At 37.1% G+C, this 15677-nt stretch overlaps 1 protein-coding gene across 9 annotated transcripts in view; it reads left to right on the forward strand.

Annotated features, from left to right (window-relative positions):
• The window catches only part of LOC122518817 (E3 ubiquitin-protein ligase highwire-like), a 202245-nt gene that overhangs the window by 111443 nt on the left and 75125 nt on the right, over positions 1–15677 (forward strand). The window contains exon 1 of one of the 9 annotated variants that reach the window (XM_043637929.1): positions 8867–9151. The exons of the other annotated variants lie outside the window; for them this stretch is intronic. Within the exon in view, the coding sequence (XP_043493864.1) occupies positions 9126–9151 (26 nt within the window). The 5' untranslated portion in view covers positions 8867–9125. Of the gene's footprint in view, positions 1–8866; positions 9152–15677 lie in introns of those variants that run through there. 9 annotated transcript variants of the gene reach the window in all.

Raw genomic sequence — 15677 nt, forward strand, 5'->3', positions numbered from 1 at the left:
AATATAAATACTTCTCGTTACCCTAAATGCGCAACGTGGTTTTATCAGGACCTATGAATTATTGCAGGACTTGTGTCTGTCCCAAATTATTAGCGTGCGATTCGTTACCTGCGATAATATCATTTTTCCCTTTTTTTTTTTTTTTTGCTTTTTTCATCGCACGGCGATGACTTTAACGCAAAAAAATGTCTCGTTGATTGCGACGATTATTAGCGATGCCGTGAAACGACCCTCACACCCCCTCACACACCCCCACCGTTTTCACCCGAACGTCGACCGTCGGTTAATCGAGTTTGTCCGAATTTCGAGCGAGACCCGGGCTTGAAAATGTGATTTTAGTTTTTGTGTAAATTTCGTGTTGGTACCTACCGCCGAATCCATTTTTTTTTTCCACCCCCACCTTCCTTCTTTTTTTTATTTTATTTTTATCTTTTCCTTTTTTATTATCATATCGATTTGTCGTTTTGATTAGATCGTTTCCCGTTGGCGCGTGCTCGTAGAATTTTCATGCATTTCGATAGAAGAGGGGATAGATGATAGACACACACCCCACTTGGTGTTTCACTATTTTAGGCTTCAACACACACACACACACACACACGTATCTTTTGATTTCGTTGCAACGAAATTGCAATCGTGGCGTCCGATTTTATCGTTTCGCGATTGATTCTCTACAAACTTGACAAAGTTTTAGTTGGACAACTTAGTACCACAGTTATAATCAAAGTGAAAAAGAATAGAATAGAAAAGAAAAGAAAAGAAAAGGAAAGGAAAATGGATAAGATGAGAAAACGTATCGATGAAATCAATTTTTCTCGAAAAACTTTTCGTATCAGTTAAGAATTCTTTCACAAAAGGGAGAGTAAGAAAGAAAGAGAGAGAGAGAGATATTCTATGAGAAAGATCTCGTTAATCATTAAACGAAACTTTTTTCCTACGTAAAAAGGTATCGATGAGAAGGAAATTTTCTTCGAGATGATTTTTTCTCGTAATTTTTATCTTTTTTTTTTATTTTTCGTACTTTTTCGTACTTTTTTTTCTCTTTCAAAGAGCTTCCTCGCGTCGTCGTTATTTTTACAACGAGATATCCGGTGTTGGTAGTTAGTTCTCTCTTTTTCTTTTTTTTCTTTTTCCTTTTTTAAAAAAAGAAAAAAACGTAACCTACACTTATTAAATTCCTCGACGTTAATTATTATTACCTCGAACGTAATTGATACGTAAAAGTAAGGGAAAAAAAAGGTAGAGTTTGAGAAAATTCGGTTTATCGCGAAGTAATCCGAAATATTTGACCTTGAGTTCAATTTCCCAGGACTTTGGCAAACTCCATCACGCTACGTTAAATCCCACCCCCGCCCCCTGTTCCTTCCTTGCTTCCCCCCTTCCCCCTACGTCTTCCAAGAGCTTTGGCTAGCCAGAACCCAGACTATGCTTCTCTAAGCCGGGGTTATTGCTGTGCTGTGCTGGTGCTGGTGCTGGTACTGGTGCTGGTTCTGCGTTGCTTTGCCAAGGGGTGTGGGTGGTATGCGTTTCATGAAAGATGGATATAACGCGTCGAGTTTCCTTATTCAGACTCTTCTTCGAAAAGTTTTTGATAAAAAATCGTTTCGATTACAAAAAAAAAAAATAAAAGAGGGAAGAAAAGAAAATTGGTAACTTGAACGAGAGAAAAAAAAATAAAACGAAAGTTTAATCCGCCCCCTTTTGACTACTACGAACGCGTATATGCGTTCGATAATAATCGTTAGCGTGAATCTATCGATTCGTATTTTACGTATTTTTGTCGATATTTTTATTTGATTTTATTCGACGGGTTTACGAAAATTTTTCGAAAAAGATGTCAGGTATAATAAAATAATAATATAGTTACGAATCACTTTTTTTTTCTACGATAGTTGATAGATTATATACAGGTTGATTAAATAAATCTATAAAACGATAAAAAGATAATTTACATTTTATAATATACTATTTAATTAATATTAAATTTAATTAATATCAATTAATATTAATTTAATTAATATTAATACTATTAATATTAATATACAGCGGAGAACCCAAGTTGCTCGAATATTTTCAAACGAACAAATATTTCTTTAAAGGGTATTTGTAAATAAATTATTTTCCAGGGTATTTATTACGTTTTAGCATGCGTTTTTTAATTTACATTGGCATTGTCATTAATACATTGCAATTACAATGACATTTTATGGAAAGCCTTTATAATGGTCCGTATCTCAGTGGCATTTTATGGAAAGCCACTAAAGGGTTAATATTTAGCCATAGGAAGAGTCATAGTTTTCATTTCTGACAAACTTTTCTTTTATAATCGTCACTATATCGAATATTATCTTATTTTATTCTACTTGGCATCCCTTCCAAGAGTATTCTTTTAAATTCGTTGAAATAAAGTCACCTAGAAGAAATAAACCGTTCGGTAAAGAAGAAGAATAAGAAGAATAAGAAGAAGAAGTTCTTTCCAACCGACCACTTTCATCCATTACGCGAAGCGATTTCAGTAATCGTTGCCGATCATCAATCTTCAAAGACGTTTTTGTGGTACAGCATTCATTATACTAACCCCCACTTCTTCTCTCTCTCTCTCTCATTCTCTCTTTCTATCCCTTGCTGTTTCTTTCTCACTCATTTTTTTTTAGCAGCGGGTTAAAAGCCAATCAGTCTCTGCGACGTCAGCCGGAGAAGAAAGGATCTGGCCATCCTAAAAAGTTGTATCGGGTTGAGGTTTTCAAAGGAGAGGAACGAGAAGTTGCTTTCGTTGAGGAAAATTTTCTCTCTCTCTCTCACACACACACACACATACACGTACACACACTTTCTCTATAAAGTCCCCCATCACCCCCATCAGCCCCTTTTCCACCTAATTCTTCTTCTATCTTCGTCTTGGTGGTGGCCGTCTTGATCGTCTGGTGTTACTGACACAAACACACATATACACACACATACAAACATATACACAGAGAGTGTACGCTTTATCAAGGTTGTAACGAGCTGTCGGCGTTATTGCCGAGGTGTCTCCGTTACCGCGGAAGCTGACGCGGCGTTTCTAATAAAACGATAGTACCAAACTGTGTGCGAACTGGTGATGGTGGTGGTGGTGGTGGTGGTTGGCAAGGTGATAGCGTTTCTGTATCGTGTTAGTACCCAAAAGGTTGATCGTCTCTGTGTATGATGGCGATACCACCACTGGGTGATGGTGGTGGTTGCTTGGTTGCTTGTTATAGTTTTGGGAGTTAGTGGTCACTCGTAAAATCTATCCTAACGAAACCCGTCAAAAGGTTTTAGTTCCTTCATCGTAGAAAAATACGCGGATACGATCCTTTTTCTATCAACGTTTAACTTTCAATCCATTTTATTTTTCTTTTTTATTATTGTTTCATTCTCAAACTTTTCTCCACCCTGACACGTAAGAAATCTTCTTCGGACCGGTTTTTAACGAGTTATCGATAAACCCGTGTAATCGATTGTTATAATTAAATGAAACGTTTTGGTGGTTACGTGTTTGAAAAAGCAACGTTGAAATATGGAACACAGTATCTTTTATAATCAACGTTATTATGTTGAAACTTTGATGCACTGTGGTATTCGAAGAATTTCACTGAACAGTACTGCCCTTCCCTCCCCATTCCCTTCTTCACTCTCTCTCTCTCTCCAACTTTATCCTGTCACGAACGCGGAAAACACACGATGTTTGCGTCGGGTTGTTGGCTGGCATGTGTAACCGAGACTCGGTTGCCTTCGTTGACACGTAACAACTACTACCCACGTTGTAGTTGCAAGTACACAAATAAAACATACAGAGAGAGAGAGTGAGAGAGATGAATTCCAGCTGTGGGTTAGAAAATACGAGGAAGAAATACGCGTTATTCCTGGTCGAATCGAAAACCCACCCCCCCACCCCAACCCACGAGAAGAAAACGAACAGACACGTTAGGCGTGACGTTCATCATCCAGCTTTGCTGTTTCGTCTTGTCTTCCTACCTACACCACGTGCTGTTGTTGTTCATTACCGTTTCCCTTAATACATGCACGGTTTACCAGCTCATATATGAGAATAAGTGAAGGTAACTTCTCCACGTTGAAAGTTACATTCGAAAACGGAAAGTCATCAGCGTTAACGAAGCCGAACGCGACTGCCACGAGTGGAACGAGGACGAGGAACGTTGTGTTATAGGAGGACAAGGGAAAAGGTAACAAGGGCGAATAGTAGGAGAACCCTCGGGGCTTTTTGGCAAAGCAACGACAAGAAATTTTGGTCGACACTATTGTTGAGCCGCCGGTCATTGTTCGGTTCATTGTTTCTCGTCACGTGCTGCCAAAGAAGGTCCAAAAGCTTTCCCTGTTACTTTAAGGGACACAGGACGAGGTACGAAAATCACGGGGGAGAATCTGCTGAGAAAGAGAACGAGAGTTGGTCCAAAGTTTTAACTTCCCCCCCTCCCCCCTCTCTCTCTCTCTCTTTTGATAGGAGAGAACCACGAGCATTATGTATATCGGGGTTTTAGCTTTAGAAGCTTCGATGATGGATGGATCACGATCATATATTAAGCTCCGTTAACTCGAGAGCAACCTGTCGGTTGCAATAGCAACGTGATACTATTATCCAATAGATAAATTTATATCACTGTGCGATAGTTGTGTAGTGTAGCCAACCCCCCACCCCCATAAATTCGCATAGTTTCTTTTTTTCTTTTTTTTTTCTTTTCGATAAAATATTTTCACCAATCCGACAGTTCAAAACGCGAGAATAATTTTCTCATTCGCACGGGGTATGGTGATTGTGGTGGTGGTGGTGGTGGTACGTTTATCGTCTTGAAAAACGTGCACGAGAGATATAAGATGGAAACTTTATTTCCCCATCGACGGGTATAAGAGAGATAATAAAAAAAAAAAAAGAAAAAAGAAAGAAATAGGCGTGTCGTAAGTCGGATCACGCGTTACGAGATGACATCGATATCATCGTCGTAGTAGGCTTTGGTCGTTTCTAGGTGATATCCCTTCATCATCCTCGATGTCAAACGCCATAACGATTTTCAACGAGTAAGGAAGAACGCATAATTTTTTTTTGGGGGGAGGGAAAGAATAAAAATAACTTGCGTGTTAGAAGGGAAGTAAGTAAAGAAAATCAAAAGAAAATCAAAAAAAAAGCTAAAATTATTTGATATCGTAGGACGAATATCAGTTTCGATTACGCGTTGACAGGTAATCCGTTCTACGCGATCGATAGGTGAGAATCGATGAAAATTTGTGTTTTATTTTTTTATATTTCCCCACCCCCGAAACGATCATATAAATCAAAAGGTGAATTTAAGGGATGGATCGTACGAGACGAAAGAAAGAAAATAGAATACTTTTTTTCTATCCTTAACCTGGTGCATCCAGCAGCACCCAGAAGGATGATAAATCATAGTCGTTGAGGAGCGTGCACTTTCCTAGACGAGTATCTTTAATGTCTCGCGAAGTCCTCTTCTTTTTTAGAAAAATAAATGAAAGAGAAAGATAGAAAAGAAGTGCCATGGGAAAACGAACTCTAGGTTGGTATAATCCTCTCGGGATTAGGCCAATAAAAGGAATACGCTGGGGAGTATCTTGGAGACTTCATAACGACCGCGAAAGTCAGGAAGCGACTATTTCTTTTCCTTTTCTCTATCCACCACCACCGGACACTTCTCGACATCGAGCCAAAACCATCACCAGTAGTAGAACCAACACCATCCCTACCATCACCGACATAGTTTCTGACGTAATGCAGGCCCACCGACCTGTCCCTTAACTCGGTATTCTTCCTTTCTCGACTTTACTATGGCTTCTCGTAAAATATCGACTTTGTCAGCGAGTAACGACTCCTTTTATGCTTCCCGAACTTTTATTCTCCACCACCAAGTCGAAGATCTTAAAACATTCCGCATAAAAGTTCCTCTTAAGCGTATGCTTCCTTTCCAACCCTCCGTCCTCACCCTCCTCCTCCCTGCGCCGAATAAGAAAAAACTTCCTTTCGGAAAGTTTTCCACTCTTCGCGAACGTGTTATCAAATTTCGTGGTTTTCAACCCTATAATTCATAGTTTCATATTCGATCAACCAGATCAATTCCCGATCGTATCCGATCTATAACACACACACATACACACACACACATATGTATAAACCCTTTCTCTCGATGTCACTATTTCGCGTAGCCAATTTCACTACGGTGGTTCCCCACGGAACCGAAGCAAACGCTTGGGAAGGGTAGGGAGCAGAAGTGGAGATGGAGGGTAGGAGACAGAGGGTGAAGAGTGAAAATCGAAAATAGCCCTCTCGCTAGGCGATTAGTACCAGGCATCAAGCGCACGTTCCGAACGCATTTCGATTCATTTTCTTCGTCGATTTCCGGCCAATTATTGGCATGCTCCGGGCGAGAGAACAGCTCACCGATAGGCCGACCGATTCAAATTGGATTTTCAAAGCAACCCTGTGCGCACTAACCGGCCTCCTCTCTTTCCGTCACCCTTTCCACCACCCTTTCTCTCTCTCTCTCCCTCTCATTCCAATCCACCCCCACCCCCACCCTATTCTCTCTTTCTCTTCGTCACTCTACGGATTTGCCATCCATCCCTATTTCCTCCTCTCTTTCTCACTCGGAAAAGGACACCGACCCGATGATCGTTCCCATTTGTTATCGCCGGATCTAATTGCCAGGACGAAATGATGCCGAGCGGACAGAAATTACGCTACACGCGTTCATTCGTGATTGCTTTATGTCGTCGCTTGCTCGTAACCACCATACCTGTCTCCTACCATCGATAAAACTTAAACAATGTACGAATAATCATGGGACCCCCACGGGTTCAACGTTTTTCAACACGCTCGACAGAAGGTGCTGGTGGTGGTGATGGAAAGGGGTAACCCCCCCCTCTCCAAATTTTATCCCCCCCTATATTATCTCACGGAAATCGTTGTTAGTCGATGCAAACGTTAACAACAATTAACATTTCAAATGCAACGGGAAAAAAAATATTCGTTTTGCAAATTTTAATTGGTTCTCCTCGCCACATATTAAATATAATTGCAGTCAAATCTACTGATACACGTAATTCGATTACGTAATGCGAATAAATAATTTGGAAAATGTACGCTCGGGATTATTATATTAATCGATAGGGGAAGTTTTCTTTTCTCTCTTTCTCTCTGTGCATAATTAATACGTTAAAAAATGGTATTTATCGTAGAGCAAATGATTGTTTTTAAATAAACAAATAATTAAATAGACAGACTTGCGTTATTTTTAGGTCGATCTACAAATTATACATTAATTTATACAATGATAACGTTATTTATAATATTTATTATTTAAATAATATATATATATATGCATTTAATAATTTTCTCATGTACAACTTTGAAGAAAAAAAAAAAGAAGATTATTTTGCAAACATCAGAACATAAATTCAGTGCACAGTAGGGTAAGTGGAGGGGGGGGTTGAACGACGCGTACAAACGCAAGTTTCGCGATATCAGTAACCCAGTTTAGTTGAAAAAGAGGGTTATAACAACACAGAGGGAAACAGAGAAATTATTTTTGGTCGAGCGAGTTAGGTAGCGCACAGTTGTCTCGGTGCACGAGATTCCTATTTTAGGAGAAATATCAGAGTTCTGTAGCAATCTCGCCGATATTGCTCGGTGTGTGAGCAAAGAGAAGGCAGACAACATAATTAACACGTATGCAAATGTTAGAGAGAGTGAGAGAGAGAGGAAGAGAGAGGATGTATTAATAAACGTAACGCACATTAACTCGAGACTATCGAGTATTGTGTTATCCTCCACGCTTTAGAGAACACGTTGACGCGCGTTGTTGGAATATTGATGCGAGCTATACGTTATGACATTAATTTAAGCGGCTAACATAAATACAATCAATTGAATTCTAATTTGTAATCATTATTTCGTCCTTTCGAAAAATTATACAAAAAATCAATCCCTTTTTAAACAGAATTCAAATAAAATTCAAATAGAATTCAAGTAGAATTTAAATAGAAACTCACGAGGAAATTCTTCTTTTACATTTCGAATTAAACACAACACGTTGACAAATGCAACACGAATTTTGGATTAATTTCGTCTCGGCGATTCGGTGCATCTCGTTGCAGTGAACAATTAAAATTGCATAATGTCAAGATTCGCGTGTTCGCTTGGAGGAGGAATATTGTACGAATTATTAACCTACATAAATAAATACGAATATTCTGTTTTTCATTTACCTACCTACGTGTTTGGTATTCGTTGACAAACGAGCATGAGAGTCTTGACCTTGTTAACAACGTATAACGTTCAAAACAAAGCTCAGTCAGTTCTTCGTTGTACTTCAACGTATTCGTACGTGTCGTGTCTCTCTCTCTTCCTCTCTCTCTCTCTCTTTCTCTCTAGTCGCGTATAACTTTTTTATAAACACTTTTTTTTAATTACTATTTTATCTAGCAAACGTTTTTTTCGTATATAGTAATCACCGTACGAAATAAGTGATACTGATGTGCGTTGCGATATATTCTCTCCAGTATCTCACCGATTTATTTATTTTGTTGTTCGTTCGTTCGTTTGTTTTTTTATTTCTAAACCCGTTTATTCTAGATATGCATATATACACGTCGTAGAATTTTATCGAGCGTGTACAATCCGACTCGGACGAGGGTCACGCGAATTTCAGTGATAAAGAGAGTGAGAGAGAGAGAGAGAAACCGGAGTCACGAGGGAAGAGAAGAGAGAAGGGGGGGGTTCGGTCGGGGTAGTGCAACGTGACCTCAAAATCAGTATGCAAATTCAGGGAATAATTATTCCGAGTGTCCGTCTCGTCCCGGTTTCCCGCGGATCTCTCTGATTTAGGGTTACTAGCGACTCGCAAGGTTGCAACCAACCCAACCCAACCCAACCAACCCAGCCAACCAAAGCACGGGAGCATACACCACCGGATACCAATCTACGACGTCTCTACATCGTGTACAACGCATCTCCTCTTCTATCTTCCTTCCTCTCTACACGTGCACGCGTGCACACGAGTGTGTTGTGTCTATGTGTTGTGTATGATGTGTATCTGTGTTTCTCTGTTTCGTCCTTAGAGAGAAGCAGATCCAAACGGATGGTCTCTGAAGATGCAGCAGTAGGGTAAGAGAAAGACAGAAACATGAATCTTATTCAACGGGGTAACGTTTAACGTCATTAAATATGGATCCGTTCATGGTGTACCCATGAAACGATGTTAACTTAAACGTCATGCTAGAAAGTTAGTACATATATTTCTCTCTCTCTCTCTTTCTTTCTTTTTTTATTATATTGTATAGTTCACTTATGAGAGAAAGAGAGAGAGAGAGAGGATTATATTCACTCCCCCGCAACGGGAATGATATTTGTCATACTGCTAGCACTGACAAAACGACGAGGACAGTTTGTTGGAAGTAGAGAACAGACTGACTCTAGTGGAAAGAGGGTGGGACGACAGGGGGGAGGAGGAGGAGGAGGAATGGGGTTGGATTTATTGACCTGCTCCGACACGGTAAACAACGACGAGAGCGTGAAAAAGCATTTCACTCGTAAGGTTTGACTCTGATCGTGCTTAATTAATATCGCTGCTCCATTACCATTCGACGACCAATTAAAATTGTTATATCGTATTACTTTCTTTCCAAGTGGCATGGTATTATAATACACTAAGTTAGAATCGTAATAATAAAAGTAAAACGTTTGCTTTTTCGTAATAAGAGAAACTACTCGGATGTGATATCGATTTTATTTATGTATTTTATTTATTTATTGATATAATTGTTAATAATATCTTCCGTTGTTTAAATGGTATCATAAAAGGTTGACGTCAAATCTTCTTCATTTGCTTCAACGAGTTTTATTGATTTTTCTTTCGATAGCAATTCATTACAGTAAAGTTGACGTTAGAGAAGGAGCAGAAAAAGAAGAAAAAAAAAAAAACAAAAAGGGTGGAGGGAAGAGAATAAATAAAATCGAGGGAGAATGAGTGAGTGAGTGAGTGAGTAGTTGGAGAAAATATTGAAAGACTACCTCTTTACCCTCGTTCATTCTCTCATCGAGAGAGAAAACCCAGACAAAGGTATATATATATATATATATATATTCATACCTATCATCACGTTGGAAGATGAGCGTGAATAATAAGGAAGGGTAACGAAAGTTGGATATGTGTTAAAGCTAAATCCATGTTTATGAGGGTGATAAGGACCGTCATTAGAGATCCCACAAAGGAAGGTATGGTTTTTGAAGTTCCTGTGAGACGAGTGGCACTTTAAGCAAACATAACCTATGTCTATGTGTTCGTATACTCGGACTGTATGATATTCGACATCATCAGAGAGAGAGAGAGTTATATTCCCATAAGTATTATTATCATCATTATCGTCATAATCATCTAATAAATTTGATCCGATTATAATTCGGGTTATACGAATAAGCTCGTAAAAAGATTGCTGATATAATACGAGTCTTGTTCATTCGAATGTTTTAGTTTATTTAATGTTTATAGTTTCGATATATCTCTCTCTCTCTATTGTTTAAAAATAAGTAAACGAATCATTAGATACAGATATTTACCGTTCATGGTGTGTATAACCCGTGTGACACGTTTGAATTTATTACGACAATTTTCTATTGCATAAAATGGGGGGAGCTAAAAAGAACAAGTGACGGCTAAAATCGCAAAGTCCTTCTCGTTTATATCCATCCCTCCTTACTTACCCCTTTTAACCCCCCTCCTTATTCTTCTAAGAGAGAAAAAATGACAAACGAGCGCGAATACTTCTCCTCCATCTTTTTCTTCCTTTATCTCATTCTTCCAAGGACCTTCTTTTTTAGCTGGATCTCGCACTTTTTTACTTTTCTTTCTTTCTTGGGAATTCCGAGGTCGGAAGGGTTAGAAGGCAGAAAGAGATAGAGAGAGAGAGAGAGAGAGAGCTTAGCCGTAAATTTATTTTCCGGTTTTTCTTCTTCTTTTTTTTCTTCTTTTTTTTTTCTTTCTGGCGGAAGTCTCGTCCTCCTTTTCGAGGAAAATCCTCCAGGGTGACTGGACACTCTAGTTTTCATTGTTTACGGTTGGCCAGAACTCGATGGAGCCAACGGGGGAGGGGGGTGGCAGGGGGACGACGGTCAACTCTCTTACATTCTCCAATTCTTTTTCTTCGTCTTCTTCTTCTTCTTCCTCTTTCACCTACTACTCTGCTTCATCCACCTTGAAGAGGATAGTTTGACCAGGTCCATTTCTCTCACGACCGAGTCGTCTCGACCCCATTTCGTCTACTTTTCTCCTCGTTCTTCAACCACCATGACCGTATAACCTGGTGGTGGTGGTGGTGGTGGTGTACGAGTTGACCCTTGCTTGCTTGCTTGCTTGCTTGCTTGCTAGCTTGCGTTCGGTTTATCTCGACTTTATTCGACTATCTTTCTTTTAAAAGATATTATCCTCACCTAAGAGGAAACGTGATGTCAACCCCCTCATCCTCCACCCCCGTAAATATTATATTTTCTAAGATAATCGAAATAGTATTATATAAATAATACTTTTATATTTATTATAAGGTACGACGAAAAAAAGTTTGTTTAGGAAAATGTATTATTTCTTTTTTTATTTTTTATATTATTTTATATTATTTTACTATAAAGTACGACGAAAAAAGTGTGTTTAGGAAAACGTATTATTTCTTTTTTTTTTATATTATTTTATATTATTTTACTATAAAGTACGACGAAAAAAAGTGTGTTTAGGAAAATGTATTATTTCTTTTTTTATATTAGTGTTTATATTATTTTATATTATTTTACTATAAAGTACGACGAAAAAAAGTGTGTTTAAGAAAACGTATTATTTCTTTTTTTTTTTTATATGATTTTATATTATTTTACTATAAAGTACGACGAAAAAAAGTTTGTTTAGGAAAACGTATTATTTCTTTTTTTTTTTATGTTATTTTATATTATTTTATATTATTTTATATTTTACTATAAAGTACGACGAAAAAAAGTTTGTTTAGGAAAACGTATTATTTCTTTTTTTATATTATTTTTTTATGTTATTTTATATTATTTTATATTATTTTACTAAATAGTACGACGAAAAAAAGTTTATTTAACAAAACGTATTATTTCTTTCTTTTTTTCTTTTTTTTTACGAACTGTACCCCTTCTTCTTTTTTCTTTTAATTTGTTTTTTCTTTTTTATTTCTCGTTCTTATTCTTCTTATTCTTATTTTCGAGACGTTTCCAGTACGCGAAGAAGATAAAGTATCGTTTCGACCTCATTTTCGTTGGTCGAACGTTCGATAACCAGCAACCAACCACCCCCGCAACTAACTCAGGTTGCTCGAAGGAACCGAATAAAAATTGTTGTTCTTTGGTAACGTTTACGCTTTCTTAAAATTCCACCGAGCACTGCTGGTGTATCGTCAATTTACTTTTTCTTCAAATATTCAGCGGAATCCAAAAAGCTGAAAAAGCCGAATTATTTAATGCCTTTCAATGCACGTCTCCTACTACCTCGGAGGATCTCGTAATTTGACGACGTTGCGAGGACAAAAAATACGTTTGCAGAGATCGACTGGTCACGTTTCCCTTTCCGACGATGACAACAACAACGAATTGAAGAGCATAAGAGGAAGAAACGAAGAAAGAAACGAAGAAAGAAAATCTACGAAGAGAATGAGAAAGAAAGGGAAATACAATAAAAAAAGAAATTAAAATAAATGGTCAACTCTTTAGAATTGTACTCAACATTTTTTCAAATATTTCACGAATCTTACAGTCGCATTTTTCAGAAGGTTTCTTCATCGTTCTCTTTCTTTTATTTCTTTTTTTCTTTTTATCTAAATCTACAAAGATAAAGTTTGATAAGAAAAATGCTGACGCGTGTATCGAAGACATAAAAATTTTTCTTTTTTATTTTCTTTCTATCTCTTTTTATTACTTCATTCGAGAATTTTTAGTCTATCGTTCGCGAATAAATTTAACAATTTTCTTCCCTATCCTAGTGAAACTATTATATCAAATGATATAAAAATACGAAATATTTTCCCCATACGATTGATATATTTGAAAATTTCTCATAACTTTTATTTTATTGTTTTTTTTTTTAATCGATTAGTTAAATATATTATCGTCAAGGAATAGATATTAAAATTCAATGAGAAATGTTCAGATCTCTCGTTGGATTCAAATGATATGAATTCGATGTTTGCTTTAACTCGAGAGAAACGAGATCAGTCGATTGGTAGAAGGGACACGAACATCATCGGAGATAATCGAATTGTTTAGTACGGTATTTCGGCAGTAGTACTCGATGTAAAACGGGGGTAAAGGGAGGAGGAGGAAGAGGAAGAGGAAAGAGGGAGGTTGGTCTTCTCCTCTTTCACCTCTTCCATCTCGTCCATCTCCTCCCTCGGAGAATTCCCTTCGCGTCGTCCTCTCGTAGGAGTCCCATGAACGAAACCTACACGCGTAGGTCAGAAAGGGCCAGTTCCAAGCCGTTGGAACGTGCTCGCTTTGTTCGCGTGCCAATTGCAGCCGTTAATTGGGTATAGCCAATAAAGCGCTGATTACCAACCAACCAACCAACCAACCAACCAACCAGTTACCCAGCCACCCAACCAGATCCGGAAATCCTCTATTCCGCGAACGTAGACGAGGTTCCGCACCCATTCTACGAGTTAACGCTTCGCTTCCCTAAAATAGCTCTCAACCATCCACCCCACCACTTTCCCAACATGCGTTTTCCGCTTGCCGATCAAATGTACCCAAATAATCCCATCTCTCGTAATTATAATCTTCCTTTGGTAAACGCGGACATCGATGAAAATTTCAATAGTTTCACCCTGTACCACCCCCAACTAGATTATTTCTCGACTTGGTTGTGAGATATACGGATAGATAGATGGGTAAATAGATCATTTCGTGAATTTCATTTGACTTTAAAAAATCTTTAATACGAAAAATCTTATGGTTTTCATTAATAAATGAAAATAGTTTCAAAGGTTTCAATAAATTTGGAAATAAATTAAAAATTATACCGAATGCAACATTTCTTTTAACACCTAGTATCGTTATTTAAATTTCTTTATCTATTATTTCCTTTTTTTTAAATTTATCGAATTATACCGAATGTAACATTTTTCTGAACACCTAGTATAATTATTTAAATTTCTTTATTAATTATTTCGTTTTTTTTAAATTTACAAATTTTTTTTTTTTAATTTCAAATTCGGTAATAAATTCGAAAATAAATTAAAAATTATACCGAATGCAACATTTCTCTGAACACCTAGTATAATTATTTAAATTTCTTTATCAATTATTTCGTTTTTTTAAATTTACAAATTTTATTTTTAATTTTAAATTCGGTAATAAATTCGAAAATAAATTAAAAATTATACCGAATGCAACATTTCTCTTAACACTTAGTATAATTGTTTAAATTTCTTTATCAATTATTTCGTTTTTTTAAATTTGTAATATCACCTTTGAGAAAAATTCGATAATCGATTAGTTTCTTCGATCATGGGGGAGAGGGAATAGGATTCGTATCGAACCTTTTGGTAAAGGCAATTTTTCGAAGCAAAGCGCGATAAATTAATCTCGTGACCGGTACATCGTATATTATCCCGGTATGACATGGATTGTGCCGGGCATCAATGGACCGACATTTCATGAATTCCGCGATCTATGCATCACTCAAACAATATGCCGCCGTATTGTGCGTTACGCGCGGTCGACGTCGGAGCGCAACTGCATTGTCTCGGTGCATAACCCGTTTCGTATCGTGCAGAAATAAAAAAAATAAAAAAAACAACAACAAGAGGAAAAAAATGAATATAAAAGTCATTCTCGCGAATTAATCTGCTCGTAGTTGGATACAACGAACACACGATGATGATGGATATAGTTAGAACAATATAATTACGATTAAAGTATCGTGTTAATCCTAGAAAAACAAATCCTAATCGTTGTAATATTATTCGATAATTGTTTTCGAAATAAGTTTCTCGAAAAGTAGACGATTAAAGCCGAAAGTTTCGAACAACTCGGAATAGTCGAGATTGTTAAACGCGAATACTTTGCGAATAAAAAAAAAAGAGAATAATAATAATAATATAATATAACAAAAACGATTAAACTCTTTAACGGCGTGCAACTTTTTTCGGGTTTGACTTTAAACATAAAAAAAAAAGAAAAAAAATAGTCTAAACTAGCTAAATGGTAAATGTTGTCTTCGTTTCTTTTTTTTTTCTCTCGAGGAGGAAAAAAAATTCCTCCACTTCTTCTTCTTCTTATTTTTGTTATTTTTATTTTTCTTTTTCTTTTTCTTTTTCTTTCGCGTCGAATGAGATACGCGAGTTGTCAACTTCTCTCCTTTCGAGTTTCCCTTTACCTTACTTTACTTTAACGACGAGTGAAAATTATTAAAGTGGATATCGCGAGATAAACTACCGTTCTTCATTTCCCCGTTTTTGTCAGAGTAAAAGTAACACAACAACGACGAAATTTTCACGACCAGTTTGCTTATTTCTTCTTACTTTCGTTTCATTCGATGCACCAATGCACGCGAATAATTGTATCTGTTATATTTTCTAAGCTCGTACGAATTTTATTTTATACGAAAGAACGAAATAAAAAAAAAAGTAAA

Source organism: Polistes fuscatus, unplaced genomic scaffold (assembly GCF_010416935.1).
Source record: "Polistes fuscatus isolate 324 unplaced genomic scaffold, CU_Pfus_HIC Scaffold26, whole genome shotgun sequence".
In the NCBI taxonomy this organism is placed as follows: domain Eukaryota; kingdom Metazoa; phylum Arthropoda; class Insecta; order Hymenoptera; family Vespidae; genus Polistes; species Polistes fuscatus.